The sequence below is a fragment of the Lemur catta genome, chromosome 6, assembly GCF_020740605.2.
Source record: "Lemur catta isolate mLemCat1 chromosome 6, mLemCat1.pri, whole genome shotgun sequence".
Classification (NCBI taxonomy): domain Eukaryota; kingdom Metazoa; phylum Chordata; class Mammalia; order Primates; family Lemuridae; genus Lemur; species Lemur catta.
The window spans coordinates 77,246,662-77,274,377 of record NC_059133.1 but is presented as its reverse complement, the minus strand read 5'-3'; the positions used below and the strand labels follow the sequence as shown (position 1 = coordinate 77,274,377).

The 27,716-nt window shown below is 39.7% G+C and overlaps 1 protein-coding gene across 2 annotated transcripts in view; it reads right to left on the bottom strand.

Moving 5' to 3' along the window:
• Positions 1–26,607, bottom strand: part of LMNTD1 (lamin tail domain containing 1) — an 89,374-nt gene extending 62,767 nt beyond the window's left edge. Inside the window, exon 1 of one of the 2 annotated variants that reach the window (XM_045554180.1) lies at positions 26,381–26,607. In XM_045554180.1, the coding sequence (XP_045410136.1) occupies positions 26,381–26,442 (62 nt within the window). In that variant the 5' untranslated portion in view covers positions 26,443–26,607. The remainder of the gene's footprint in view (positions 1–26,380) is intronic. The other variant, XM_045554178.1, reaches the window with a different exon arrangement.
• Positions 26,608–27,716: the final 1,109 nt, after the last annotated feature.

Sequence of the window (27,716 nt, the reverse complement as noted above, 5' to 3'; positions counted from 1 at the left end):
AGCAGATTATTTCCTAAGAAGTACCAAGAGTAAAAGACTCTTACTTCCGACTTGATCAAACTGCCTGTTAGGCTTCTATACATTCACGATTTTCTGGAGGATACAGTCATGCATTTCAATTCAGAATATGGCTTTTAGTCCCTGCTAATTACAGTCACTCAAGAACTGAATGCAGATGGAAAGAAGGGAATAAAAACATCAGTTGAAACAAAGAATACAGACTTATGTTTCAATATGAATTGCTCTGATTTTTTTTCGTATTTATCTGACCCATTCTAACAGCCCTTCCTCTGAATTTGGGACAATGCAAGTTTCTATAAATTCACACTAAGAAACATCTGGGCTCTTGGCAGCAATCTGCCAAACAGAAACATGCGCCAGCGGAAATGTTCTGTAGTACTATAAAGTGCAGAAAGAAATGGTAGAGGTGAGTGAGTGGTAAAACTTTCTGATACATCGCAGTAAGACGTGCCCCCTCTTAAGTCTTGCCAGAGTTCTTTGTTTACCTTTTTGATGTTCTTAATTATCAGTCTTTAACTTTGTGTAGCACTGATTTAGTGTCAGTTAATTTCATAAAAATATAACCAGATGTACAATTCTTTTAATATTCAAAATTCTATCAGGAACATGTGTGTTGAATGTCTCAATAGGCATGTTGCAAAAGTGTTTGGAAAATAAAATTATCTACCTTTTAAAATCAAATTTTAAACACTTTCTCACAAAACCAGTTTGACATTGGCATATCTTACTCTTTGTACTCATAGTCTGTACGGGGAAAAGGAGGTCTATTGCATATTAATAAGTTCTAAATAAGTTCTAGAACCAGATTAATAAATCTTTTTTAAATTGGAAGGCTCCTTGGAGGTAATTCCGTGTAGTCTTTTCATTCTAAAGAAAAAAAAAATTTGTTGAATGAATAAAGAAAGGAATGCCATTATAACAGTGAAACAGAGCAGGGACCCCTCTGAGGGGCCTGCCGGGCCTCCCAAGCCTGGCAGTAAGGGAAGATCTTGAGTCCCTTGAAGGGAAGTCCTGGGCACCTGGCTAGCCTTGAAAAGTGAATGGGCAACTGATGAGAACAGCGGCCCACCAGGCAAGCCAGAGTCATGAGATGTTTGGGTTCTCTATTGAAACTAAAAGATGGCATCTTAACTTATGTTCTTGAGTTGTTTTGTAGAAACCTCCATGGATAGAAAGTGCAGATATGGGGGAACTGAAGAACAGAACTCCGACTGCCATTCTTTGTCCTAAATTTCCCCCTGAAGGGCCTGGAGAGAGTAACACCCATCTTAACTTTCCGCTAATCCAAGAATCTCTGAATCCACCCATGACCCATAGCCATCACCCCCTTTACCTTTTTGGCCAGGCCAATGTATAACCTCCATGTACCGATTTCCAATTTTGCTTGCCTGAAATGTACTCCTGCCTTTAAAAACCCCGGCCTGTAAGCCATCAGGGAGTGTGGGTCTTAAGCTGCTCATTCTCCTTGCATGGCGCCATGCAATCAAATGTCTCTTCAACACTTGGCTTCAGTGTCTCGCTTTGCTGCACCAGGGGAGCGGACCCCGGTTTGGCTTGTTAACATGAGGTCCAATAGGGGACCTAACAATGTGAAGGTAATTCCTGCCTTTATGAAGATGACATTCTAGTAGGTAAGAGAAGAAATATACACAAATAACCAACCAGAGCCAGAACAATAAGTGACTTAAAATAGATAAATGAAGTCCTGAGGTTTTGGATTAGAAGAACAACCCAGCTATTTGTGGTGGTGTCTGGGGTGAGGAAGAGGGAAATTTTCCTCACAAAGTGACATATGATTTGATGATTTGGCCACTGAAAAATGAGATAAAATTTTGACAGGAGAAACTGCATGTCAAAGAAATTGCAGATGTCAGGAATAGCATGGACATGTATGAAAATTGAGAGGCAAAGCTGGAAAAATGGGTTGGCCTTGTGTGCCAGGCTAAGAAAGAGCTACACAAACAAGCAAGCGAACGACAAGGACTGCGTGACCAAAAAGAACTATATTCTTGAATCCACCCTATCACATTCCCAAAAAGCCATCTCATTTAAATGACGACCTCTGGTAACAGAATCTGCTGCCTCTTGAGAGTGCCTGTCCCAACTTTGTTCAGTTCTATTTTTTCCTTATATTGACCTAAAATTGTTTTTATTGTAGCTTTCCCCTCTTTGTTTAAATTCTACCTTTTATGGCCACATGGAACAAAAGAATTCCTCTACCAGTTTTTCAAATAATGAAGTTGGCTTTTAAAATTTTTTTAAATCATTATTCCTATGACCACAATCTCTTTTTCTTTAAGCACTCGGTGTATGGCATGGCCATGGATCTTTCCCCATTCTCATCACCATACTCCGATTGCACTGAGAGTTTCCTAAATCCCCCTTTACTTGAAACACTCCCACTGGACACAATTCTGATGACATTAATGCACAGTGAAGCAGTGTTCTATTCTAGACATCAGAGTATAACTGATAAAGTTTAAGGCCACCTTCATCTGGATTTGGTTTAATGGGCAATGCAGGGCCACTGAAGGTTTTTGAGCAAAGCCTTTCAGCTGGCAGTGGATTAAGGATGGACTGAAGAAGAGAAGAATGCATGTGAGGAGGTTATTGAGAAACTAGGATAATGGTCCAGGATAAAGGCAATGAGAGGCTGAACTAAAGTGGTGATGGTGCAAATGGAAGGGAAGGGGACGCCAGGGGCAGAGAAGGAGACACGATAGGGTTTGGTGTCTCACTAGATGGAAGAGAAGCCACAGAACCTTCCAAGGGTATCAGTTTGGACTGGGAAAATGGTGGTCTCATTGATCAGATATGAGGCAGTCTCCAGGCACAACTGACTTCAGGAGAAGATGTTGGGTTGGTTGGGTTGGGTTTAGACAGAAGGACAGAAGTTTGACATAATAGCAGAGGCACAGCCTGAAGGAAAATTGGGAAGACATTTGCCTTTACCAGTCGCAAAGGTGGGGATGTGAGATGCTCAAAGTAATGTCTTCAAGGAGAGAAGAGGCCCCTGGGTAGCACCTGCTTTTAGAGGCTTGTAGGAGTCAGAAGAAGCAGAGGAGGAGTGGAGAGACCCAGCTTAAGGCAGAGCAGGGATTCAAGGGAGGGACACAGTTTTATCATCAAAGGCCAGGGAAGGAGAACAAACACTGAGGCCAGAGCTATTGTGTTGGGTGATTAAGAAGACATAGCATTAAAGGGCAATTTTAGTGGAGTATCAGGGACAGAAATCATACACTTAGGTGTTAGGGTATGATTAGGTCATAAGAAAGCGGAGACCATGAAGACAGATGAATTTAAAAAGTCACTGCAAGTCAAGGCAAGGAGAGGAGTAACAGGGCACAAAGGAAGTTGTTGGATGTTTTGATGGTTGTGGAAGGGGTTATGTTGTTTTCTTTAGGATGGGAAGACCTAGACAAAGGCTGCAAGGAGCATAGTGAAGAGGAGGGACTAGGATGAAGGAAATATGTTCATACTGCAGCCCTTGACTATAAACTTCCATTTTAGAATATTTACAGTATCTCATCTTAAAGGACAAAAACCTAAAGAAAATACTCCCAAAATATAATTGAGAAATAAAGAGCTTCCCTTTCTCTTTCTCTCTCTCCCCCTTTCTGTCTTTCACACACACATACATACACATACACACTTGCATACACACACATACACACATGCACACAGCCATGAGTACTGCTGAAATATTTCTTTGATTTTATTTCTCCAAGCAAGTGGTCTTGGAAAATGAGCCTGATCCCACTTCCTTGGGGAGCAAGAACTTGCATTCAAAAGTTAGATTAGAATGGGCCTTATTTTATGCCAATCTGATTTAAATGGTTCTTTATACATTTGGATTTCCTTTGCTCAACATTTCTGATTCCTAAAATTTCCTCTTTAGTTGCTTTCTCTTTATAATATGTGGTGGAACTTAAGGGTAAACTTCTATTAGTAGGAGTATTTTCTCCCTGAAACAGCAAAATTGTAATCCAGGGATAGAGAGTGCTTATTAAGCTTGTTTTACCATGTTAGGCATTAACATAATTGTACCTATTCAAAGGTTTTAGTGTATGTTCAGTGAGGTAGAGCTTTTCTTTCCACTGCCAACTGCAGAAATAAGAAAAATACCGTGGCATGAGATGGAAAGATAGTAAAATTAGAATTTTTCACAGTAACTCAAATGCTTCTTGTTAAAACAAATGAATAAACAGCCTGAAAAAAGTACATCATTTCCTATAATTAACCAGCTCTGTTTGAGTCTCTGAGGTCCCTAACACATACACACACACACACACACACACACACACACACACACACACTTTGTCAGCGGCACTGAACAACTCTTCATAGCTTGGAATACACTGTGGATTTCACATTTCAGGGCTTTGGACAGTCTCTGTTCCTTTTCCCATAATTCTTTCTTCTTGGTATCTGCCTGACAAACTCCTACTGCTACTCAAGACTTAGCTCAAGCAATTCTGTGCCTAGAAAACCTTTGCTGAGTCACTCAGGTAAAATAAACTAATCATACCTTATATATTTCTTCGTTATCATTATCTACTTGTTATATGCCCAGTGCCTTGCATGGTGTCTGCCACACATAGGACTGCCATATGTTTTTTGGCTCAATAAATGAAGCTCTGATAAAACTATCTAGGTGCAGAAAAACAAAAAAGGAAGCCTAGGGCTGGAATGAATTTTTATATTGGAAAAAATGTAGTCTCCTACATGTGTAATTTAAAGAATACCATGTGTGGTAGGCTGAAAATGGCCTCAAAGATATCTGGGTGCTAATTTCTGGGACCTTTGAATGTTACCTAATATGGCAAAAGTGACTTTACAGGTGTGATGGAAATAAATATCTTGAGATAAGGTGATTATCCCAGATTACCTGGGAGGGCCCAACGATGGAGTCACAGAGCTCAGTGAAGGAGGCAGAAGGAGGTTTGCAGAAGAGGAGGAAGGCAAGGGGGTGACAGAAGCTGTCAGGGAAGGCGCGCTGTAATGAGGGGCTGTGAGCCCAGGAATGAGAACAGCCTCCAGAAGCAAATCAAAGGCAGGGAGATGGATTCTCTCCTGAAGGCTCTGGAGGAAATGCAGCCCTGAAGACACCTTGATTTCAACCTAGTGAGACTCGTTTTGGACTCCTGACCTCCAGAACTGCAAGAGAATGAATGAGTGTTGTTTTAAGCCACAAAGCTGGTGGTAACTTGTTATAGCAGCGTAGGAAGCCAATACACCATGGACGTTTCTCCTAGACTTCAAAGCACTTTTACAACTGCTTCTGACATCATGATTTGGGTAGAAATGAAATCAGGATTAGCTTAGGAGCCAAAAGACCTGTGTCAGTTTTGGCTCTTCCATGTTTTAGCCACACAGTTTAGTCAGGACCACTGGACCTGACTTTCCTGAGGTTAAAATAATTCCTGCCCAATCTACATCTAGAAGTTGTTATGAGCAATCATATGGCAAAAAACACACAAAAGCATTATGTAAATGGTAACAGAAATGTGAACTATTATGATCACTACTTACTCCTTTGGACCTGAAAATTGAAGGCATCTGGCAAAACGTATATGAGCCTCATTTGATAACTAACTTTGTAGTTCAGTGTTCTGAATAGCTCCTGGCCCATAAAACCTTGTGCATATTTGTCAAGGGAATAAAAATGAATGAAAGCATGAATGAATGAAATTAACTTATAGAAAAAAATATTCATTATCAGTAGAATCCTGCTGGCAATGGGTCATCTGAAAAGGAAATCTGGGGAAGTGACACAGCACTTGGAAAAGTCGAGGGCACAGGGTACCTCCTATGATGGGGGTGGTGGCTACCACAGTGGAGGATGTAGGAGGCGTGTGTTGAGTGAGAAATGGGACCACAGCAGATTCCTAAATGGAGCTGACTTCTGAGGAGTGACTAAAGGAGAAGCAGAAAGAGCAACCAGAGGGACAGGAGGAAAAGCAGAGAGGAGTATCATGGACAAAGGAAGAGAAAGTTTCCAAAAGGTAGGAGGGAATGATTATCAATGTCACATGCTGTCAGTGGGTGAAAAAGAGGTAGTGTCCAAAAAAAGTGTCAATTGGATTTATTGAGGTAAGTCATTACCGAGGTTGAAGTGGGGGATTGTAAGAGGCATCTGAGCATTTCCTAATTCTCTTCTGGCCTCAGAAGCTGCCTTTTCTGGCTCAATTTCTGACTTCCCTTGCTCTTGCTGCTACCAGCCGTGATGAATTCTCCAGCTCAGTCTGTGGTACTGAGCACAGACTGTCCCTATGCTGTGCACACACACATTTCCTTGATAAATTCACTTCATTCCAAATCCTCAGCTATGAGGTCTCTGGGTGATACCTTTATTTTTTAATTTAATTTAAATTAATTTAATTTTTTTTGAGACAGAGTCTCACTGTGTTGCCCTGGCTAGAATGCAGTGGCATTATTGTAGCTCACTGCAGCCTCCAACTTCTGGGCTCAAGCAATCCTCCTGCCTTAGCCTCCCCAGTAGCTGGGACTACAGGCATGTGCCACCATGCTCAGCTAATTTTTCTATTTTTAGTAGAGATGGGGTCTTGAACTCCTGAGCTCAAGCAATCCTTCTGCCTTGGCCTCCCAGACTGCTAAGATTACAGGTGTGAGCCACTGCACCCGGCCTGGGTGACATCTTTAATGCTGACCTCCAGCCCAGCACATCTGGAAAAGATACACTTTTCCAGATATGCTTTTCCAGATATCCTGCAGGGTAGGCAACCAGGAACCGGGGCCAAGACTAGAGTTGAATCTACCTTTAATGATACTATCATGTCCAGTAAACTTGGTGCCCCTTCCCTTTAGGATGTTTTCCTTCCAAAGGTAATTTTCAGAAACCTAGAAGAGAATAGGGTACCAGAGGTTAAGTGCAGAGTAGCAATTGCAGAATCTAGCACCATGGGAGACAGAATCAGACTGGAAAGTATGCTTGGTAAGAGGAAAAGTGGCTGTGTTAGATTGCTAGGACTGCCAAAACAAAGTGCCACAGCCTAGACAGTTTAAACAACAGAAATTTATTTTCTCACAGATCTGGAGGTTAGAAGTCAAGACCAAAGTGTTGGCAGGGTTGGTTTGTTTCCTCTGAGGCCTCTCTCCTTGTCCCGTGCATGGCTATCTTCTCCCTGTCTTCACGTTGTCTTCCCTCTGTTGGTGTCTGGGTCCTAATCTCCTCTTCTTACAAGAACATCCACCATATTGGATTAGGGCCCACCCTAACGACTTCATTTTAAATTAACTGCTGCTGTACAGACCGTGTCTCCCAATGCTGTCACATTCTAAGGAACTGGGGGATAGGACTCCAACATATGAATTTGAGGGAACACAATTCAGCCCATAATAGTGGCCAAAGACAGAGTGAGGCTTAGTTCAAAGGGAGAAACTTAGGCAGCAAAACAAACTCCTTGCTCACCAGATGAGAGATGGGTATGCAAAAGTTGGGCAGAGGTCATTGCGGGTCATATACTGACCACAAGCCAGCAATGTGCACAGTAAGACACACAAGCACAATTTGGAAGTGAAGTAATTCAGCAGTTACTCTCTGAAATACCACTTCCAGTTTTGAACTCCAAGCCAAAAAGGGGTGTGAGGATCTTGGACAAGATTTAGAAGAGAACCATATATTAAACAGAACCATATACTTTTAACCATTAGAAAGGAAAGATTCTGAGAATTTCTCTGCCCAAGAATGAGGAGGCTGAGGATTTATCAATGCTCTTTGGTTCAAAAAATGTTAGTTAGAAGAGAATGACCAATCCATAAATTAGAGAGTGAAAGGAAAGAAATTTAGATTTGTCATATTTTTTTTCTTAGTGTTAGTAATTTAGTTATCCTGAGAAAGTATTTCTTAATAATGTATGTTATTAAAAACTGGAGTTTACTGAGGTGGATTTTAAAAATAAGATAAATTATTTTTTATCTCAGGTGATTTTAGCATGATTTTGCCTAAAGTTTTATGAGCATGCAGAATATAATCATTTATTCAAGAAATATTTATTAAATACCTACCATGTACCAGGCACCATTCTAGACCCAGCAGTGAACCAACAAAGTTCCTGTCCTCTTCTAGTAGGGGAGTTTACTTCTAGAAGGGTACAGAGACTATACACATGCACCCACACACGCATGCATGCACACACACACACACACTGAGATAATATAAGGTCTATGAAGTAAGTAAATAAAGCAGGATAAGAGAAAGAGAGTAAACACGACTGACACTATTTTATACAGGGTGGTCAGGGACGGGTCTCTAAAAAAGAAATATTTAAACAAAGACTTGGATAAATCAATAATAATAGCCAATATTTCTTTAGCCAGACATTGTGCTAAGCTCTGTGTCTTTAATCCTTACAATAATTTATTTTACAACTACTCAACAATGACAAGAAATTAACTATTGATACATGCAACAACCTGGTGACTCTCCAGAGAATTATGCTGAGTGAAAAAAGCCAGTCCCTAAAGGTTGCATACTAGATTATTCCACTTACATAACATTCCTGAAAGGACAGAGTGATAGAAATGGGGACAAGATTTGTGTTTGCCAGAGGTTGAGGAGGGCGCAGGGGTGGAAAGAAGTGGACATGGTTATACACGCAACTTGAGGGATCCTGGTGCTGATGCAAACGTTCCGTGTCTTGACCGTGTCAATGTCAATATGCCCGTTGCAATAGTGTACTCTTGTACTGTAGTTTTTGTAAGATGTTACCATTGGGGGAAACTGAGTAAAGGGTGTAGGGCTGCGGTCCCCAACCCCTGGGCCATAGATTGGTACCAGTCCATGGCTGGTTAGGAACCTGGCCACACAGCAGGAGGTGAGTGGCGAGTGGGTGAGTGAAGCTCCACCTACATTTACAGCCGCTCCCCATCACTCGCATCACCACCTGAGCTCCGCCTCCTGGCAGATCAGTGGCAGCATTAGATTCTCATAGGAGCATGAACCCTGTTATAAACTGCACATGTGAGGGATCTAGGTTGCACGCTCCTTATGAGAACCTAATGCCTCAAGATCTGAGGTGGAGCTGAGGTGGTGATGCTACCGTTGGAGAGCAACTGCAAATACAGATTATCATTAGCAGAGAGGTTCGACTGCACAATGAATGTAATGCACTTGCATCATTCCAAAACCACCTGCCCCACTCCCACCCCCGGCTGCAGTCCATGGAAAAATTGTCTTCCATGAAACTGGTCCCTGGTGCCAAAAAGGTTCGGGACCACTGGTCAAGGAGATCTCTCTGAATTATTTCTTACAATTGCATATGAATTTATAATTATTTCAAAATTAAAAGGCCACATATGTTACGATTTCATTTATATAACATTCTGGAAAAGGCAAAACTATAAGGACAGAAAACAGATCTCTGTCTTCCAGGAGCTGGGAGTAGGGTTGACCTGTAGTGACTACAAAGGGGCACAAGGAAATATTTTGGAGTGACAGAAATGTTCTATATTTTGAGCATTGTAGTAGTTACGTGACTATGTGATTATCAGAACTCAGAATTGTACACTAAAAAGTATAAATTATACTATATATAAATTATACCTCAATATAGCTGTTTTAAAATTAAATACTGATTTATTTTACAAAGGAGGAAACTGAGGTTCAGAGAGGTTAAATAACTTCCTCAATAACTTGCATGGCTAGTAAGATGCATAGCTCTGGCTGAGTCTTGCTTTTCTCCTAGCTGCTATTAATATTTATTTAATTATTAAATTTAATTACATTAATTATAATATTTAATGTTAATATTAAAATCAAGACCCAGATGGGCACAGAATTTTTATTTATTCATTTTTAATGGGTAGTGCCCAGGTAATTGGGGAATTTCACAGAACTTCAGTGTCCCTGTGCAGTCTTGAGTACCACCTGTCTCTTGGTTCTGAGGTGCCACTAACACCAGACACTTCATTGACATCAGTCAAGCCTACAAGGCAGGTGTCTACTGAGTAGACAAGAAGGGAATGTGATTTCTTGGACAAGTGGAGGGGCTGGGCTTTATTAGAATGGACAGCTTATCCACGGTAACAGAGGGAAGGAAGGTATACTGACACAGACGCGGGCGATGGGAGTTTGTAGAAGATCTCATCTGACAGCTTCTACCACACTAGAGAGTGAAAATGGGGAAGAGGTCATTAAAAGTAAAACTTCCTGAACATGATACAATAATCTTCTTTATTACAAAACTTCATCATGTTTAACAGAAAACTACCATGAAGGGATAGACAAGAAAGTATGTCAACTGCAATGGCAAGTGATAAATAGGTAAACAATGTCATTCTCGATTGAGGGTGTGTGAGGCCAGAGAAGGGAGTGGTTTATTCTTCCTGAGTGAGGCAAAGGTTTTACAGAGCAGGTGAAATTTGAAGCAGTGCTTGAAAGATACGATGGTAATGGACAGGCACTGTTCTATGTATTTAATCTTCCAGACAGTCCTGGAGAGGTAGGTGTCATTGTTGTCCCAATTGTGCAGGTAAGAGATAGACGTACAAGCTCACACAGCGAGGTGTGCAGCACTGACAAACTTACCACGTCTGCCCCCAGAGCCTGCTCTCTCAATTACTTCCCCAACCTTTACTTTTTCAGACTATTAACACAATTTTAAAACTGCCTTAATAGCTTCCTATTTATGTGTCAAATAACTGCAGGATTTAGATGGACATTTTGATTGATCTCAATCAAGCCCACGAATGAGAGTCACCAGGGGAGCTTTTAGAAAATTCCAAGTCCCAGGCTGTCCCCTCAGGGATTCTGATTTAATTGGTCTTGATTGGAACTCAGGCAGCAGTGTTTTTAGAATCATTCCCCAGGTGATTCTACTGTGCAGCTGTGGTGAGAACCACTCGGGTGAAATAGAAGAATTCTCGGGGACAGATAAAAGAATTCGATACTTGCAATACCACTGGTGATACTTGCAATGCCACTGCTTTGGATTAAGATTTTTCTCCCTTAAAATGTAAATTGCTCTTTGCATTGGAGCAACACGTTAAGTCTCTACAAAGATCTTAGTAGGAGTGATTTTATCAATTCTCCTTTCTCCTGGTGACGGACCTTTGGAAGGAGCCAGAATTAGCGTACCTAGGCCTCCAAGAGAAAGGTAAAATAGGAATCAGAAAAGCCAAGATAGAACAGAAAGCCAAGAATTTGCTCCATACTTGGTAAAATAATTTGACATCAATTTATTTATCAATGTAATTTATTAATTGACTCTAAGACCAATCCAACTGCTAAAATGATCTAATGCTAAGCCTAAATAAATTTCAAGATCATAATTTGTCTAGTAAAGGACAAAAATGGCTAGGCTATAAGTTTCAGGAAGGCAGGATTCTATCTTGCCATATCCATGGTACCTAGCATAGCATTTAAAATCTAGTAGTCATTCACTGAATTTCATTGAATGAGTGAAATTCATCAACCAATTTCATCAATGTGAAATGATTTGCCCTAGAGTAGGAAATAGGTTTGGTGATTGGTCTTTGCCATACCATTGTAAGAGCATTCTGTAATATGCTTTATTTACCCATTCTCCCATTCAATGACATTTAGATTGTTTCCAATTTCTTTGCTATTAAAAACAATGCTGTGAAGGACACCTTTATATGTGTTTGCCTGTGCACTTGTTCAGGAGTTTCTCTAGAGTATATCCATAAAAGTAGAATTGCTGCATCAGGGATATGTGCTCTTCAACCACATATATATTTTCTATATATGCATATATTGCAAACTGGCTTTCCAACTTTATACTCCAAGTAAAATGCAAAAAGTAAAACCAAAGGAAAAGATTATCGATTTGACTTAAAAGTGTAATAAAAGTTCTTCTATATGACAAAAGATACAACAAACAAAGCTAAAACACATTGTAGCCCTTTTCACTTCTTTCCAGGGCATGTAAAATACACGCTAAACAAACTCAAAGTTCTAAGTTTGCCTTTTGAAGCCAGTTCACAAGATGGCTGAGAAACCTGGGCCCCCTTTTCTTGTCTGCATTTGCCTTGTGAAGTTGTTTAAGAGAATATTCCCATCTCCAGATGGTTCCTCGGGGCAGCCTGGCTGGTGGGAGGCAGGCTGCGATCCAGGAAAGAATGAGCTAAGGCTGCAGGTGCTGGTTCTGCCATTCTCCCAAAGCCAATTCCCAGCCCGTGCTGGGCGGGGTGGCGGGCGGGGCACCGCTGCCTCTCTTTCCCACTTGTCTCCCAGGGATGGACTAGTTTTGGGAAAATGGATGGTCAGACTACCCTGGGCATAACTAATGCAAAAGAATTCTCACCAAGACTAATCATAGATAGATTTGCCAGTTCCTCCTTTTCTGAGACATTGGTTGTAATATTTTTGTCCTACATATAAATTCTGGCTTTAATCAAATAACTCAGACTAGAAGTACCTACCCCTTCTTAGGGAATCCTTTGAACTCTACCTCTCCAAAAGCCCTCACTGTGTAAATACTCAGGAGATGTGCAATGTATACATATGTGACCATGTGTATTTTATGATTTAGGCTTTCTTCTAACTCTGCTTTAAATTCAGGCATACTATGCTGAGAGAAGAAAAAAAAAAGCTTAATTACTGCCATAGTTCTTTTTAAGTTACAACAGAGCTGCTCTTCCAGAGGAAACTATATTTTCCCACAGGTGATTTGTTTTAGATGGAATAGCAACACCCCATACACAGGGCATTTCAACAAAAAAGCACCTTTTTTATATGTTAATGAAACATCAACATTTTCTCAGTCTAATTCCATTTAATTCCATGTTCTCACTTCTAATTTTTACAGTTAGCAAGATAAATTTTACCATTTATGAAAGTACAAAATATGCTTTTAAAATTACAATTATTTTAAATATATAATTTTAAAATTATAAAACAAATTTGTTTTCTTTTTTGTCGTTTCTCTGAAGGATAGGAAAAGTGGTAAAATGTCCCTTTTCACTGTAAATAAACGCTTCTCTTTCTTCAACAAGATAGGAGCAAATTTGCTGGCTTTTTCTGCTATAGCAAAACAAAAACTCTGTTGCCATTATTCTGTGACTCTTCCATTTGTCTGTGCTCCAGGTACACACTGGTTTCTCAGAGAGCAAGGCATTCAGTTTTACTTTTCTCTGAACTGATTTCCTTTCCTTATATTGAACTTAAAAGTACTAAACTCAGCACTGCAGCGTCAGGTACTAGCTCAACTCAGTTCTCTCCTAAAACCTCATGTGGATTGTGTTCAATTCTATACCCACCACTGTTTAGCTTCTATGTCCTGATTTGCTCTAGTAATGGTCGATATTTATGAATTCTTGCCACACGTCAAGTGCTTTATGTGCGCTATATGGTCACCATATCACAACTCTCACCAACACTATGCAGCAGGTATGTTACCCCAGCTTTATGGATGGAGAGAAACCGAAGCAGCAAAGGCTCAAGTAACTCGTTTAGGATGGTTGGTTAAGTGGCAGGAAGGAGATTCAAGCCCAGGTGAGCTGACATCAGACTGGGCTCCTGACTACTGTCCTGTGCTGCCTCTCTCGTCTGCTCCCTTCATCTCTGTTCACTGCCGGTTGACTGTCCCAAGAACAGCTTTTTCCTGGTTTGCTCACTGGAGTATTCCAAGGGCCTAGAACAGTGCCTGGCATGTAGTTAACATATGTTAACTACATGTATTAACATATTAGTATATTTTGGGGGGGTTAAAACTTTCTTTTAATTTTTTTACTTTAAAATATTTGACAAGTAAGGATTGTATATACTCCAGGTGCACAGCGTATTAATTTGATATATGTATACGCTGTGTAATGACCACCACAAATTAATGAACACATCCATCACCACCCACGCTGTACTTCAGATTCCAGAAATGATTCATCTTATATCCGAAAGTTTGTACCCATCCACCAACATCTCCCCATGTTTGTTGAATGAATACTTCCTTTTGCCTATTTTTTCTTTCACGTATTCATTTGTTTGTTCAATAAACCAATGTTTATTGAGCCCCTAAAGCCAGGCCTTATCCCACACACTCAAGATACAATATTGAACAAAACAAAGTCCCTCCCCTTGAGAGGGTTACATTCTTGAGGGAGGGGACAGACTAGTAACTATGGTCAGCAAAGTTTGGGAAGGAGGGTGGGCCATGGAGAAGACTTTAGCTTTCATGCCGAGTGAGAGGGGAAGCTAGCAGAGGCTTCTGGGCAGAGGACTGATGTGATTTCCTTCCACAGTGAGAGGACCCCCTCGCTGCTGTGGGAGGGGACACATGGAAGCAGATAGACCAGTCAGGGTTATCACAATTATCTGGGCCAAAAGTGATGGTGGGCTGGACCAAGGCAGCAGCAGTGGGGATGATGAGCAATACTTAAACTCTAAATATCTTCCAAAGGTAGTATGATTTGCTGATGGAGCGACCATAGGATACGAAAGAAAGAGAGGAAGAGCCCTAAGGTTTGGGGCATTAGAAGGGGTCACTCCTGGGGAAGGCTGCAGAGGAGTAGGCTTGGGACTGGAAGGGGGTCAAGAGTTTGGGTTTTGAATATCTCCTCACCACCTAGGACTGCCTTGTATGATGAAAACACTCAATAATGATTCTGTAAGACAGCAACTCAGGGGCCTGAAAATCCAAACACCATCAGGGCACATAAGCAGGTAACCTAACTTATGACTTAGCCAAGTGTAAAACCACAAAGCAGTGGTGGGGTCATGAATTGCAGAGTTCATGCATGACCCACAGGCACTGGCATAAAGCGAAAAGTTGTGCTGGCCAGTGTTGCGCTTGACCTTGAGTTTGTGGCCCCTGCAAAATCATATCAGAATCGTTGGCTTCCATCCACATTATCCTTAGTTAATACTTACACACACGTTCTGCCTTCTGCTAACATGGGCATGTAGCTGAATTTTCTAGGGCAGAAACTGCATGCCCTGCCTTATTCATCATTGTATTATTTGTACAACAAATATTTATTAAGCCTTTACTCTGTACCAGTCACAGCTCTACAGAAGACATGACAGCAAATGTATAGTGTCAAATAACACTTAAGGTTATATTAATCCCTCACATATTCATGTATGACCCCTCTGAATCTCAACTATGAAAACAAACAACAAAACACAAAGGCACCAAAAGGATTCTGACAAGTTAAAATAGATGTTTGAAGTTTGAGGACCATGCACTAAAATTTACATGCTGAATTCATAGAGAATTTTTTTTCAGAAGCCCCTCTCTTATTTTACACATAATTTTAACAAACCTAAACACTTGTTTTTCTATCCCCAACAAATAAAAATAAATTGGCAGAAGAGAGGGCAGGGGAAGAGCTCTAATAGAGGCGGGCACATTGGGAAGGGTGAGACGTACTAAAGAAATGCCTTTTCACTGCTGGAGGGGGAAAAATTACACACATGCAGAAGTAAACACAAGAATCATTTCTAATGTGGCAATGTGAGGAGACTTCACGACTACCTGTATGGGCAAGAAGCCTCAATAAACCTGAAGGCCTCACTATTTTAAAGCACAATACAATCAGGGCTGGTTGTCTAGTAAGGTTTACATTAAACTCATAAACAGCTTAAAAAGGAGGGAAAGCATGTAACCCATTCAAAAGAGTTCCCTAAAAATAACGAATGTGTGCATTGAAAAGAATTTTGTGCAGGTATTTGGACAATCCACCAAAGTGAAATGCCTCATTCTCCAGTAATATTCTCCAATCCTGTCCTCTAGCCTGTGTGCCACATCCATGGCCAACAGATGGTAAAAACACACCCTGAGACATGCTTCCCTGTTTGCAGAAACTTCCGCAGACCCTCTCACATCACTCACCCCCTTCCTCCCTCCCATCTGCATTCCAAGGTCTAGCCAGCTTCTGACCCAGCTGCTGTGGCCCGCCCTTTGCAGCCTGTGCTCACGTGTTGCACTTGTTGCAGAATTCAGCTTCCCTGGGTCTGACTTGGTGCTCCAGGGGTGGTGCTGCATGTGTGCACACCAGGTACCCACCCTTTCCCCCGGGGCTTGCGCACCTCACAGCCCAACCCAGCTTTGGCCCAGACTTGGCTTGGACCTGGACTGGACCCACCAGAGCTCCTCAGGACTGTTCTGATACTCAGCATGCACTGAAAACACCTTTCACATATGAAAAGGACACAAGCATTACGCTGTCAATAGGGATGCAATATGAGTTGTTCCTAAGTGGTTTTCTTTTCAGAAGTGGTGAACTCAGAATCATAAATCTGATCCTTGAAAGTATCCTTAAAGTTTGCCATCAGTCTGAATCTGAATATTGTCTACAAAGCTACCAAATTCTCCTGATTTTCATTAGTCTCTCTTATTTGCAGAAACATTCATTTATGAAACAGATAACTAGCAAGATGTACTCAGTCCAAAGCTGTGATACAGATCAAAGCTAAAGGGTTAATATAAGGATTAAACCAAAGACCTTAGCTGTTTAAAGTAGAAGAAGAGCTCACCAGCCACAGCTAGAGAGCCTGACAGTGTGGAGCTAAGTGAATAGTCCAAACCCGCCCATCTTCTTTTAGAGAATTTTAGAGAAAAGAAGGTATCCCTTCTCAGTTAGAGGACTTTCAGGAATCATTTCCTATTATTTGAATAAGTAAAATCACTAAAGTAGGCATATTTAAATAGCATATAAGGCTTTGGTAAGTTTTACAAGTTTCTAATGTTAATTTTTGTACAAAGTAAAGTGATATTGAGCTACCTTTATTTGCATTATTTAGTTTTGTATTCTTTAGCTTAAAATTAATAACATTTAACCATATGACCTGGGTGTTAAAATACATCCAGACCACAAAATCACCTCTCCAAACAAGTTACCATGTCCTCTGTCTAAGGTCAAATATGGCAAGCATAGTGGTGTCCACAAATTATCCCTGCAATGGAAATTCTATTATTCTCAGTTGCTATATGGAAAAACTGAGTATGCATCAAAAGTAATAACATTACAATAATCACAATAGATCTAAGATCATTGGACACACATATCTACACACACATAAACACATATACCAAACCCACACATCCACAGCAGAGTGTTAGTGGGCATACCTCTGCAGCTAGGTCCTTTTCATTCACTTACTCCCCATTTTTTCCCATCAACTGAAGATGAAGGTAGTATGATGAGCTCTGTTTGAGTAATAATATGGCTCTGATTCCACAGCAATTCTTCAAATCTCCCTCAACCAACAGCTTTCAAAACTGCCTGGTCCTAAGTTTCAACTTTATTTTTCAGGCTCCTGAACTATAACGTCTTTCCACCTCAACTCACTAGCACAGAGTGGTAAAATGATCTGACTTAAGTAACAATAAAGAACAGAATGAGCTCTGAAAGCCAGCAGCTGGAATTCTGGTTCGAGTGTCACCGTGTATACCCCTGCAGCTGGGGACGCCCCCAGGCCTCTGTTTCAGTATCTATAATGTCAGGGTAGTCATTGAACAATCCCTGTGAAATGGGTCTTACGCTTTCACAGTCTGGTCTGCCATCTCTGGAGGGTTCTAGAACCTTCCATGCCTCATCCAGTTGAGCCTCCAGCTTGATTGCCTTCAGGTCCAGCTTAGCCTATTAAGCCTGTTCTTTTCAGACTCCCCTGTTTACTACTTACCTTTCTGTCTTCATCTAAGTAGTGGACTTCCTTTGTCCAAAAGCCTTCTCTAACCTGGGGGCTGCCATAGCCCTGCCTGCCTGGCTGTCCCTCAGCCTCATCACCGCCAAGACGGGCCCAGGTAGTGGCCAGAGGGACTCACAGAGCCTGGGGCAGCACCTCTGCCTCCCTCCAGTGGTGGCCTCCAGCAGCCTGGGCTGTGCCCAGCTCTTGTTTGCTAAAATCACAGTTCTAAAAAGTCTTAAAATTAATGATTCAGGCCTCTTCACAAATTGGTTATTTCTCTTATGATTTTCCATAAATTTGCCCTCCTTTAGTGAATGGCAAAGAAAGTAGGGTTATACTCATCTCTTCTTCCCTCTTAGGGTACTTTTTCATCTGAAAGTATATGACAGATACTTTTGAATCTCTCTAAACTGCAAAAAAAAAAAAAAAAAAAAAAAGAAGTGCCAGAAAAATGGTTATTCAATTAGCCTTTCAAATTTCTAAGCAAGCAATATCAAATCTCTTTTTAACAGATTAAATGAAGGGGGCTCCTGACACACTGTCTCTAGAGCTGGGTGCTGGTTACACAGCTATGTTAAGTTGATAAAAATTAATAGACCTGAATATTCATGGTATCTCTACCTTTTGTATGTATATTATACTTCAATAAATATTTTCTTAAAAGTTAAGTGAACAGACCATGATTTGAAAATGTTGCCTATCGATATTTTTCCCTTATGTAAACAATAGGTATAAATTTTCATTTCCATAAGAGTAGGAATTGTTATGACAACTTTGTGAAATGTATTACATACAATATGACTAATATACCTAGTGATTCTGCAGGCTGAATTTCCTAACAGCACTAAGTGAACCCTAAAAAGTTTTGTCCTTTCCTGAAAAGGCAATACATATAATATTTAAAGAATAGAATACAATGGAGATTGGAAACCTTGTTCTATAATTTTTTTTTAGCATATGTTACACTCCACTACTTTTCCAGATTTATTTCTGAGCTGGGGAGTTCTAGGTAACTGATAGAATTTTTAGGAGAAAAAGCACAAAAGATCACTCCCACTCAACCCGAAACCTCAAAAACATATTTTCAATGAGCTTGAATATTACTCGAGAATACATCAAATAATGGTTTTTCTTGATTAAAGAGATTTGCTTTATGATTCTTTTAAAGGGGGCTTTTAAATACAGTCATTGGAGAAAATGTTTGATGTACTCTTGCACTGTTTTTATAGAAGAGTAGTAAATCAATAAGTCTAGCAAAGGACATTCTACAATAAAAAGGCTCTATTCCGCAGAACCCAGTTCTGTGCCCAGAAAACATCTCCATGCTACCTTTTTGTCCTCTCTCTGAGCTGATAGTACAAAGGGAATTTTACACGCTAACAAGGTGGTCAGATCAAATTTATTTGGTGGTATAACCTATCCTTTTCAAGGGCCAGATTCTTTCTCTGTAACTACTGCTTATAGCTGATAATTGCTTTTTGTTCAACTTCTCATTAGTGATAATGATGTACCTGTGAAAGGCATCCATGGAGACAGGTTTGTTCTTTTGTTTCTTTTTTCTCTTTCTTTGTCTCTCTCCCTCCCTCCCTCCCTTCCTTCCTTCCTTCCTTCCTTTCTTCCTTTCTGGCTTTGAAAAAATGTAAGCACAAACATTGTTAAAAGGAACAGTTCCAACTGTCATGAGGACTTTTTTCCCCCCAAGTACTGTATGCAATCATTAATCAGTTCTTTTCATGGGTCATTTTATGTCACAAGAGAAACGTTTAACATGCCCTAACTGTTCTCCAGGAGCTGGGGGTGGGGGGATGGGGGGGATAAACAAACCGAGAGAAAAGCACTGGAGAGAATTACACTTTATAAACTTGAATCAGTGAAAAGAGACCCTCACACCTCACACATAGTACATTCAACTAAATTTTCCGGATTCCTTCTGAAATTGTTGGTGATTTCTCTCATTTGTATCACTAAGAGACACATTATCCATAAATCATCTAAATGTGCATATGTTTATTCCACAGTACATATGGTAATAACTACATTTTCTTGTATATATTCATGAACATGAATTAAATTAACTTTGAGGAAAATATCTTGCTCGTAGCCAGTCCTTTTCTTTAAAAGGCAAGGGAGGTTATAAAAGGTAAAATTTGAATACAATGATTGAGTTGCATATATTATTTTAAGTTGACTTCACATAGTTTTGATAAAAACCAATTTTGTACTTTCATAATTCACCATTTTAAAATCTATGTCTATGGCTTAGAATCCATACATAATACACTCTTTATCCTTGTTTGACCATTCAAACTTTATGTTCCAAAACAGGAGTTCAGAGCCCTTATTCTAGCTCTCCCTAGCTATATGATCTTTGGTATGCTTGTAACCAATCCAAATGAGTTTCTTCATCTACAAAGACTGAAGCTCCTTGTAAACATTAAAATTGTAGATTCTAATGATCACTCCCCCCAAGATATTTACATACTAATCCCTGAAACCTGCCAATGGGTAAACTGCAGATGTGATCAAGTTAAAAATCTTGAAATGAGGAGATTATCCAGGTGGGCCCAACATAATCACAAGGGTCCTTACAAGAGGGACACAGGAGGAGTGGGAGTCAGAGAGAAGGCCACGTGACAACGAGAGCAAAGATTTGAGTTCTGTGGCCCCAAGCTAAGATATGCCAGCAGCCTCTAGAAGCTGGAAGAAGCAACAGATGGGTTTCCCCTCAAGTCTCCAGAAGGAACGAGTCCTGCCAATACCTTGACTTTAGCCTAGTGAAACAAATTCCAGACACCTGGACTCCAGAACTGTAGGAGAATAAATGTGGATTGGTTTAAGCCATCGGATTTGTGGTAACTTGTTATAGCAGCCATAGGAAACTAATTCACCATATCAGGAGAAGCATTCCCAGTGGTGGTAAGAGGAGCTCTATGGAGCCTCTTTCTGGTGAAACAACTACATGTAATGAAATTTATAAAAACAACTACCACTTAAAGTCTCTGGAAATTATCCTAAGAACATGAAGAAGATGGAAAAATATTTATTTAAGAAAATCTACTAACTCTTATTAAAAACAGCGACTCTGGCATTTGAGCCATAACCTGCTGTCCACCTCCCATTTCAGTATGATAGAAGCTCTAATCTGAGTGAGTGTGTCCAAGAATGTGCAATTCTTTCTTTTTCTAGCCCATAGGAGGGTTATGGTTTCCCCCAGGGTAGGGCAAGTTTACCAATATTTCTTATCCTTTCTCACCTCCTCATTCCAAAATCTCTACTCTAAGCAAGCATAATCAAGAGGTCTGGGGCTCCCTTCCTTCACCAAACCCCCCACTGGGAAGGTGGGAGTTTTATCTCAGGCATGACAAGTCAAGACCACTGGGTCCTAATCAGCCTCACTCCAAGCTGCTATTAGGATGGAAGTTCCATACCAAGAAACAAGCGATCCAAAAAGACCAGAAGCTACCACCCCCACCAAGTGCCCTGCTCACAGACCATGGCGTCACTGCTAGAGAAATGGGATGCTGTCTCTCCCCCAGGTCAATATTAGAGGTCAGGACACATTCAATGATTCAGTAAATGCAATGTGCCAAGCACTGTTGTAGTATTGGAAATAGAGCACAAGATATGAATGAATATTCCTTCAAGAATAAGTTTCTCAACATTCTTACATTCTAGTGGGTGATACAGAAAACAAACATATAAAAATGGAAATTCTAGATTGTGAAGAGTTATACGGCAAGTCATGACAGAAATATAAATATTATAATTTACATTATTGTTTATAATTATAATGGAATGAGCGGGGGAAGCTCATTCCATTATAACAGATGACAGTTGACTTGAGTCCTACATGACAAGAAGAGGCACACCATTTTTTTGCTCCAGAGAACTGGAGCAAAGGCATTGTAAACAAAGGGACCAGCAAGACCAAAGATACTGACACCTTGGTGTGTTTGAAAAATAGAGAGGAGGCCAGTGTGGTGAGTAAGCAAAAAAAGAAGGGCATGAGATGAAAAAAGTCTTTATAGACAATAGAACATGGGGAAGATAGGGAAGAAATAGGATCCGACTTACATATTCCTTTTTAATAGCAAGAAAAATTTCCCTGGAAGTTCTACAGCAAATGTTCCTTTCAATTCAGTGGCCAGAATTGTGTTACATGGTACTGGCACAAGGACAGAGATACAGACCTTTGGAACAGGGCTGAGAACCCAGATATAAAATCATCTTCATATTGTCTTCTAATCTTTGACAAAGCAGACAAAAATATACATTGGGGAAAAGAATCTCTATTCAATAAATCGTGCTGGGAAAACTGGATAACCACATGCAGAAGATTGAAACTGGGTCCCCACCTCTCACCTCTCACAAAAATCAACTCACGATGCATAACAGACTTAAACCTATGGCACATTTCAATTTTTGAACCAATCACTGACAATAAGACTTGAACTATCATGATGGGGCCATGACTAATCAAGTGTCACTTGGATGATCAATTATCCCTGAAGACCAAGGCTCCATGGTAATTGCACAAAATTGAAGTTCTAATGGCAAAGAAGAAGGGAGGAGTGGCTTTTGGATATGCTTTTCGATATGGAAAGTGCCATAGAAAATCAGTGTTTGTTATCCAAGTGGAAGTAGCAGGTACTCAGTTGATTACGCTAGCATGGAATTCAGGGAAAGGGTTTTGGATGGATGGCAAATGAAGTCTTCTGCACATGGGTGACATTTAAGGTCATGGACTGGACAAGATTACTTGGAAAGACTGCAAACAGATTTAGAAGACAGTTCAGTATTATGATCTGGCATATCCCAGTATTTTGAGATTAGATAAAGGAGGAGAAATAAAGAAAGGATTGGCCAGAGCTAAGTGTAGAAGAGTGTTTATCTTAAAAGCCAAGAGAGAAAAGATTTCCAAGAAGGTATTGGACAATTGGGTCAGATGTCACTGAGAGGAAGGTGAGTACCGTGGAAACAGAAGTGCCATAGGATCTAGCAATCATGAGATTGCAGTGGCCCTGACAGACCAGATCCAGTAAAATTATGCAGAAGCCTAACAGAGTCACCAAAAGAGTGAATGAAAGCTGAGTAAGTATTTCCAGGTTTGCTGTGAAAGAAAACAGAGAAATATAGTGGAGGGCATCATGATAGTCAAGGGAAGTGTTTTGGTTTTTGACACCTGGGATATTGTCTGTATGTTGTATTTGTTTGAATGTTTGTTGTATGTTTGTGTTTGTATTTGTATTTGTTTGTATTTGTTGTTGAATTTGTTTGTATGTTGCCTGCAATGACCCAATGTATAGAAAACCACTGATTCCGTAGAACAGAGGGGGTTTAACTATGAGAACAAAAATCCTCAGAAAGGTGAGGGTGGGTAGGATCTGAGAGTGAGAGGAAAGAGTCACCTCTGCTAGAAGCAGACACATTTATTTCATTTCAAAAAAAGGGAATGCAGAGAGAACATGGGCACAGAGACTGAGGTGTGTAGACTTAATGAGATCAAGGTGTTCCTGTCTGATGGTTTAGATTTTTTTCAATGAAGTGTGAGCCTAAGTTGTCAGCTAAGAATGGAGAGGGAGAGAGTGTGGGAGGTTTAGGGCAAGAAGAAATACAAAATAGATATTTCAAACAAAGACTCAAAAGGGAACTTTATTGGGGAAAGGTAGTAAGACCCTTTGGCAGTACTGAGGGCATATTTGAGGCTTGAGATCACAAATTTAAAGTTCAACCAGGCAAGCAGTTGTGATCTAATCTCCAATAGATGCAGGAATAGTGAAAATGGCTAGCTGGACTCATGAAGAGCTGGAGTCTAGCCAGGTAGGCACAGGGAGGGTGGGGCCAGACAACTGAGTATGTTTCCAATTAAATAATTTTAATAATAGGTCATGAATTGTAAGCTGGGTGAAAAGAGAAGCAAAGTTAGGAGAGTAGTGAAAACTGTGAAAGAGTGACAGCATCCATGGACTAGAGGTTTCAATAAAATTAAGGAATGATTGCAGTGGAGGTGCTAGCATAAGGGAGCTGCAAGGATAGGTGGTCGTGATTATTAGAACAAGTTCCCACTTTTAAGGGCTCAGACATTATTATCTTGCATTTCCTGCAGTCTGTTCAAAAAGATCAAAGTAACTGCTGAGCCCAGATTGCTAATAGAGAGCACAATTATGTGTGCCTAAGAAGCAGCCGTGTGATTAGGCAATTGGTAAAGTGCTAATTCAACAATGACATGGTAAAATGGGCCACAGAACATTAGATCTTAACAATAGGGCAAGATCACAGCATAAAGAAAAGGGCTTGGGCTTGGAGTCAGAGCAACCTGCTTCAATCCCTGCCTGTGACATGTAGAAGCACTATGTATTTGGACTATTTCTCAACCACTCTGCAACTTGGATTATCCGTTTAAACTAGGATATGTTTCCTCCCTCCCAGGGTTGTTATGCACATTAAGAAAGATAATATATGTAAAGTGCCTTAAATAATAGGTTCTCAGTTAATATTAATCACTGTGGAAAAAAAAAAAAGGAGCCATGCCCCTTCTGGCAGTTTTGGAGTCACTCTGGGAAGCTTTTAGTGGGAGTGTTGAAGGGAGAAGGGCAAAGAAAGAATTTTCCTTACAGAGCCCTCATGGGTGAGGGTGAATCCTGGGTTGGTTATTGCATTATATCTAATAATTCTGACGATAGGTTTGAAGGTCTGATTGTAGGCAAATGACATTTTAGAGGTCAAGAATAAAATCACAATTCTTGGATTAATATTTTTTAATTAATGGTGAACCCCAAACTAGGAGAAATGGCAGCGTTCAAGATGGGGTAGGGTGGCAGATCCACCCCCTGCCCAGCAAGAACAGGCTGGTTGTTCATAGACAGCATATGGCAGTTAGAGTTCAGTGTTTCTAAGCGGGGTCCAAAACCATCCTGGTCTTTATCTCCCACTCAGCTTCCTCTGATCTCTCCTGGCCCTTTCCAGGTACTCTGGCCTTTCTCCTGCTCCTGATTTGTCATTTCATTGTTCTATCTTCCCAGATATACCTTGATTGATAGCATCTAATCTTCCTTTTAAATGGCCTTCTGGTTTCCTGCTGATGGACTGCTAGTACCCAATCTAGCTCCAGGATCCTTTTTTTCTCTTGTGATTTTCTCAAAGCCCCTTAAAGGGACAGCTGAGTCCGGAGGGGTGATGTCTGCCATTCATGTGTATTCACCCAAAATCCCTGGCTTTCAATACTCCCTGGCTTTGATTATTACAGAAGGAAAAGTAGCCTGAAAATATGCAGAGAAGAAGCATTAACCAACCACATTTCAGAAAGAGGGCATCAGTAATTGAATAGGTGATCAAAACAAAATTCCAGTATAGTAAGTTGCAAATGTTTTCAAATATGTCTTGTTAGCCTTGGAAAATCCCTAAAAGGTAGGCAAGGATCTATTGGAGCTCAGAAAGGTTAAATGAAAACTAGCTTTTTTCCAGCAGTGTTGCTTTCAGAGCATTTGCATTTTAATCTTTCAACTTTATAATTCAAATAATATGAAAATTTCTCTATGACATGGATCTATTAAATATGAGAGGTGGTTGATATACCTTGTCTAAGACTCATCAACTAAGAAAAGCAGAATTAAAGTGACATACTTTTAAAATGACTTTGCCAGTATTCTGGAATGAGAATAATTTGGATTTTCTCCCTGTAACTTCTCAAATCTTTCCAGTGTCATTTTCAAAAATGTTTCAATAGGTTTTTGATGCCTTTATATGTAACAGATCATTTGACTATTTCATAATGTTGTTATCTACAATAATAAATATTTTCTTACAAAATTTCTACAATCTAGAACAAACTAGTTTTAAAAGTAGTTACAAGTAAAAAAAAAGTATAGTTAAATCTGTGACAGAGAATTGTGCAATTTTATTCACTCTTTCATTTCTAGCATGTTGCCTAGTTTCTAGCACTCACCAGTTGAATGAATGAATAAATATATCAATTAATTAATTAATCATCCAAGTTCTCAGAATCATATATAAAAAGCATTTATTATTTTAAAATGAATTTATTTCTATTTAAAGTCTTGAAAATGGGTAAAAACTGTTTCTAGTTGACCAAAATGGTTCCTCTTGACTTTTAAGAGTTTGATAAAAATAGTCAATTTCACAGAAAATGTCAGACAATTTTGAAAGTTGATAAAAGTAGAGACTTTAGAATAAATTATTTAAAAAACGTTTTCTTTCTTTCTTTCTTTTCTTTCTTCTTGCCTGCTATATTACTATATTACTATTATTATTTCCAGAGGATTATTTATTCAAGACAGAGAATGTAGTTTTTAAAAATATAAAGTTTTTTTTCATTATAAAAGTAATGCATATTTATTCAAGGAAATTTGGAAAACACATGCCAAAAGAAACAATAAAAATCACCTAAAACTCCATTTCAATTTACACCTTTGTGTATCTTTCATGTCTATTCTATACATGCATGTTCATTTCTATAATCAAGAGATCATGCTACATATACCACCTAAACATTCTTTTTTCACTTCACAATAAGCTGTGCAATATTTTGCTCAGAAATAGCATCTTCATTCATGCCATTTTCGTTACACCAGAAATTTCATTTCTACATTTATGAAAAAATACTGTTCGCATGTATCAGTGGTAAAGACAAATCTGACCATTTTCCAAAGTGCTAGGTGTTAGTCTAGAAAGGAAACAAAATAAGGCAGTTAATTGCCCACTGAGGAAAATCCAGTATTCATTTCTTACTTAGTATGGTGGGTCTGGACTCTGGAAACGCCAGTGCTTCCTGCTATTGCTGGCTGTCGCATATTGTTTCCTAGTCGTCTTCTGTTACAAGCAGACCTGAAAATCTGGCACACAGAGCCATGGTAACAACGCAGTCAGCCAGGTTTCCTTAGCTACATGTTAGCGACAGGACTGGACACTGCCCGGAAGTGCCTGAAACTGACTCAGCCAGAGCCTTTGAAACACACAGCAGGAGGCGGGAATGTGCTCCTTCCTCACCCAGAGGGGCAGTCACCTTAAAAGGAAGTCTGACTAGGAACTTCCTGATCTCATGCCTGACAGCGATCTAACAAGCTTTTATAGGTTTTGAAGAATCTCGTCTGCTTGGCAATTCAGTTGTAATTATAGAGAAAAGTTATCTATTTTTCCAGTTTTACCTTATATGAATTAGCCTACAAGCAAAAGACTTTTGAGGATTATTTTCCTAAGTGAACTCTTTTTACATTCCATATTAGGTAATGAATGCAGTGGTCATTGTGATCTCATGTGTGTGTGCTATGAGAGTTATTCTTTGTCTTTCTGCAGTATATGCTACATTTACTGATGTCTTATTTCATTTGACAAATATATATGAGGCACTGTGCTAAGTGCTGGGGAATCTTCGAAGAGGCTCAGTAATCTCTCTCAAGAATGGCATTGCCCAATATTATAGGCATTAGCCACATGTGACTATTTAATTTTGTAAATTAATTAAAATTAAATAAAATTAAAACTTTACTTTCTCAGTCACACCAGGCACGTGCCAACTGCTTGATAACCTCATGTAACCAGTGGCTACTACATTAGACAGCACAAATATAGAACATTTCTGTCATTGCATAAAGTTCCACTAGACAGTGTTGGTGGAGACACTAAGAGAATATCAAGCCTGCTAATAAATTATGTTTCTGAATCTATAAAATTGGATGTGTTCTTAAAAACATTTTGATGACTCTCCCTTGGGGTGGTTTTATAATTATACGAAAATTCTGTAAGGAAGCTTAAGGAGATAAGCTTCAGGAAGAGAGTAAAAACTACTACATGCTCATTGTTTAGGCAGGTCTCCAAAGGTTCCCAAACTTTTTATAGTTGTGCAACATTATAGGAAACGTTTTTGACTGATCACCGCCAATATAAGCATTTGCATTTAAAAACTAATGAATATGTGCTGTCAGCTAATATTGCAAAGCACAGTAGATACTTAGGGCCCATTAATGATAAATGATATAAACCCATATTTCAAATAATCTTCTTGATAATTTTGAATCTTAAAGGCCAACTACTTGTCATATCTAATTAAGTCATCATTGTTTTAATT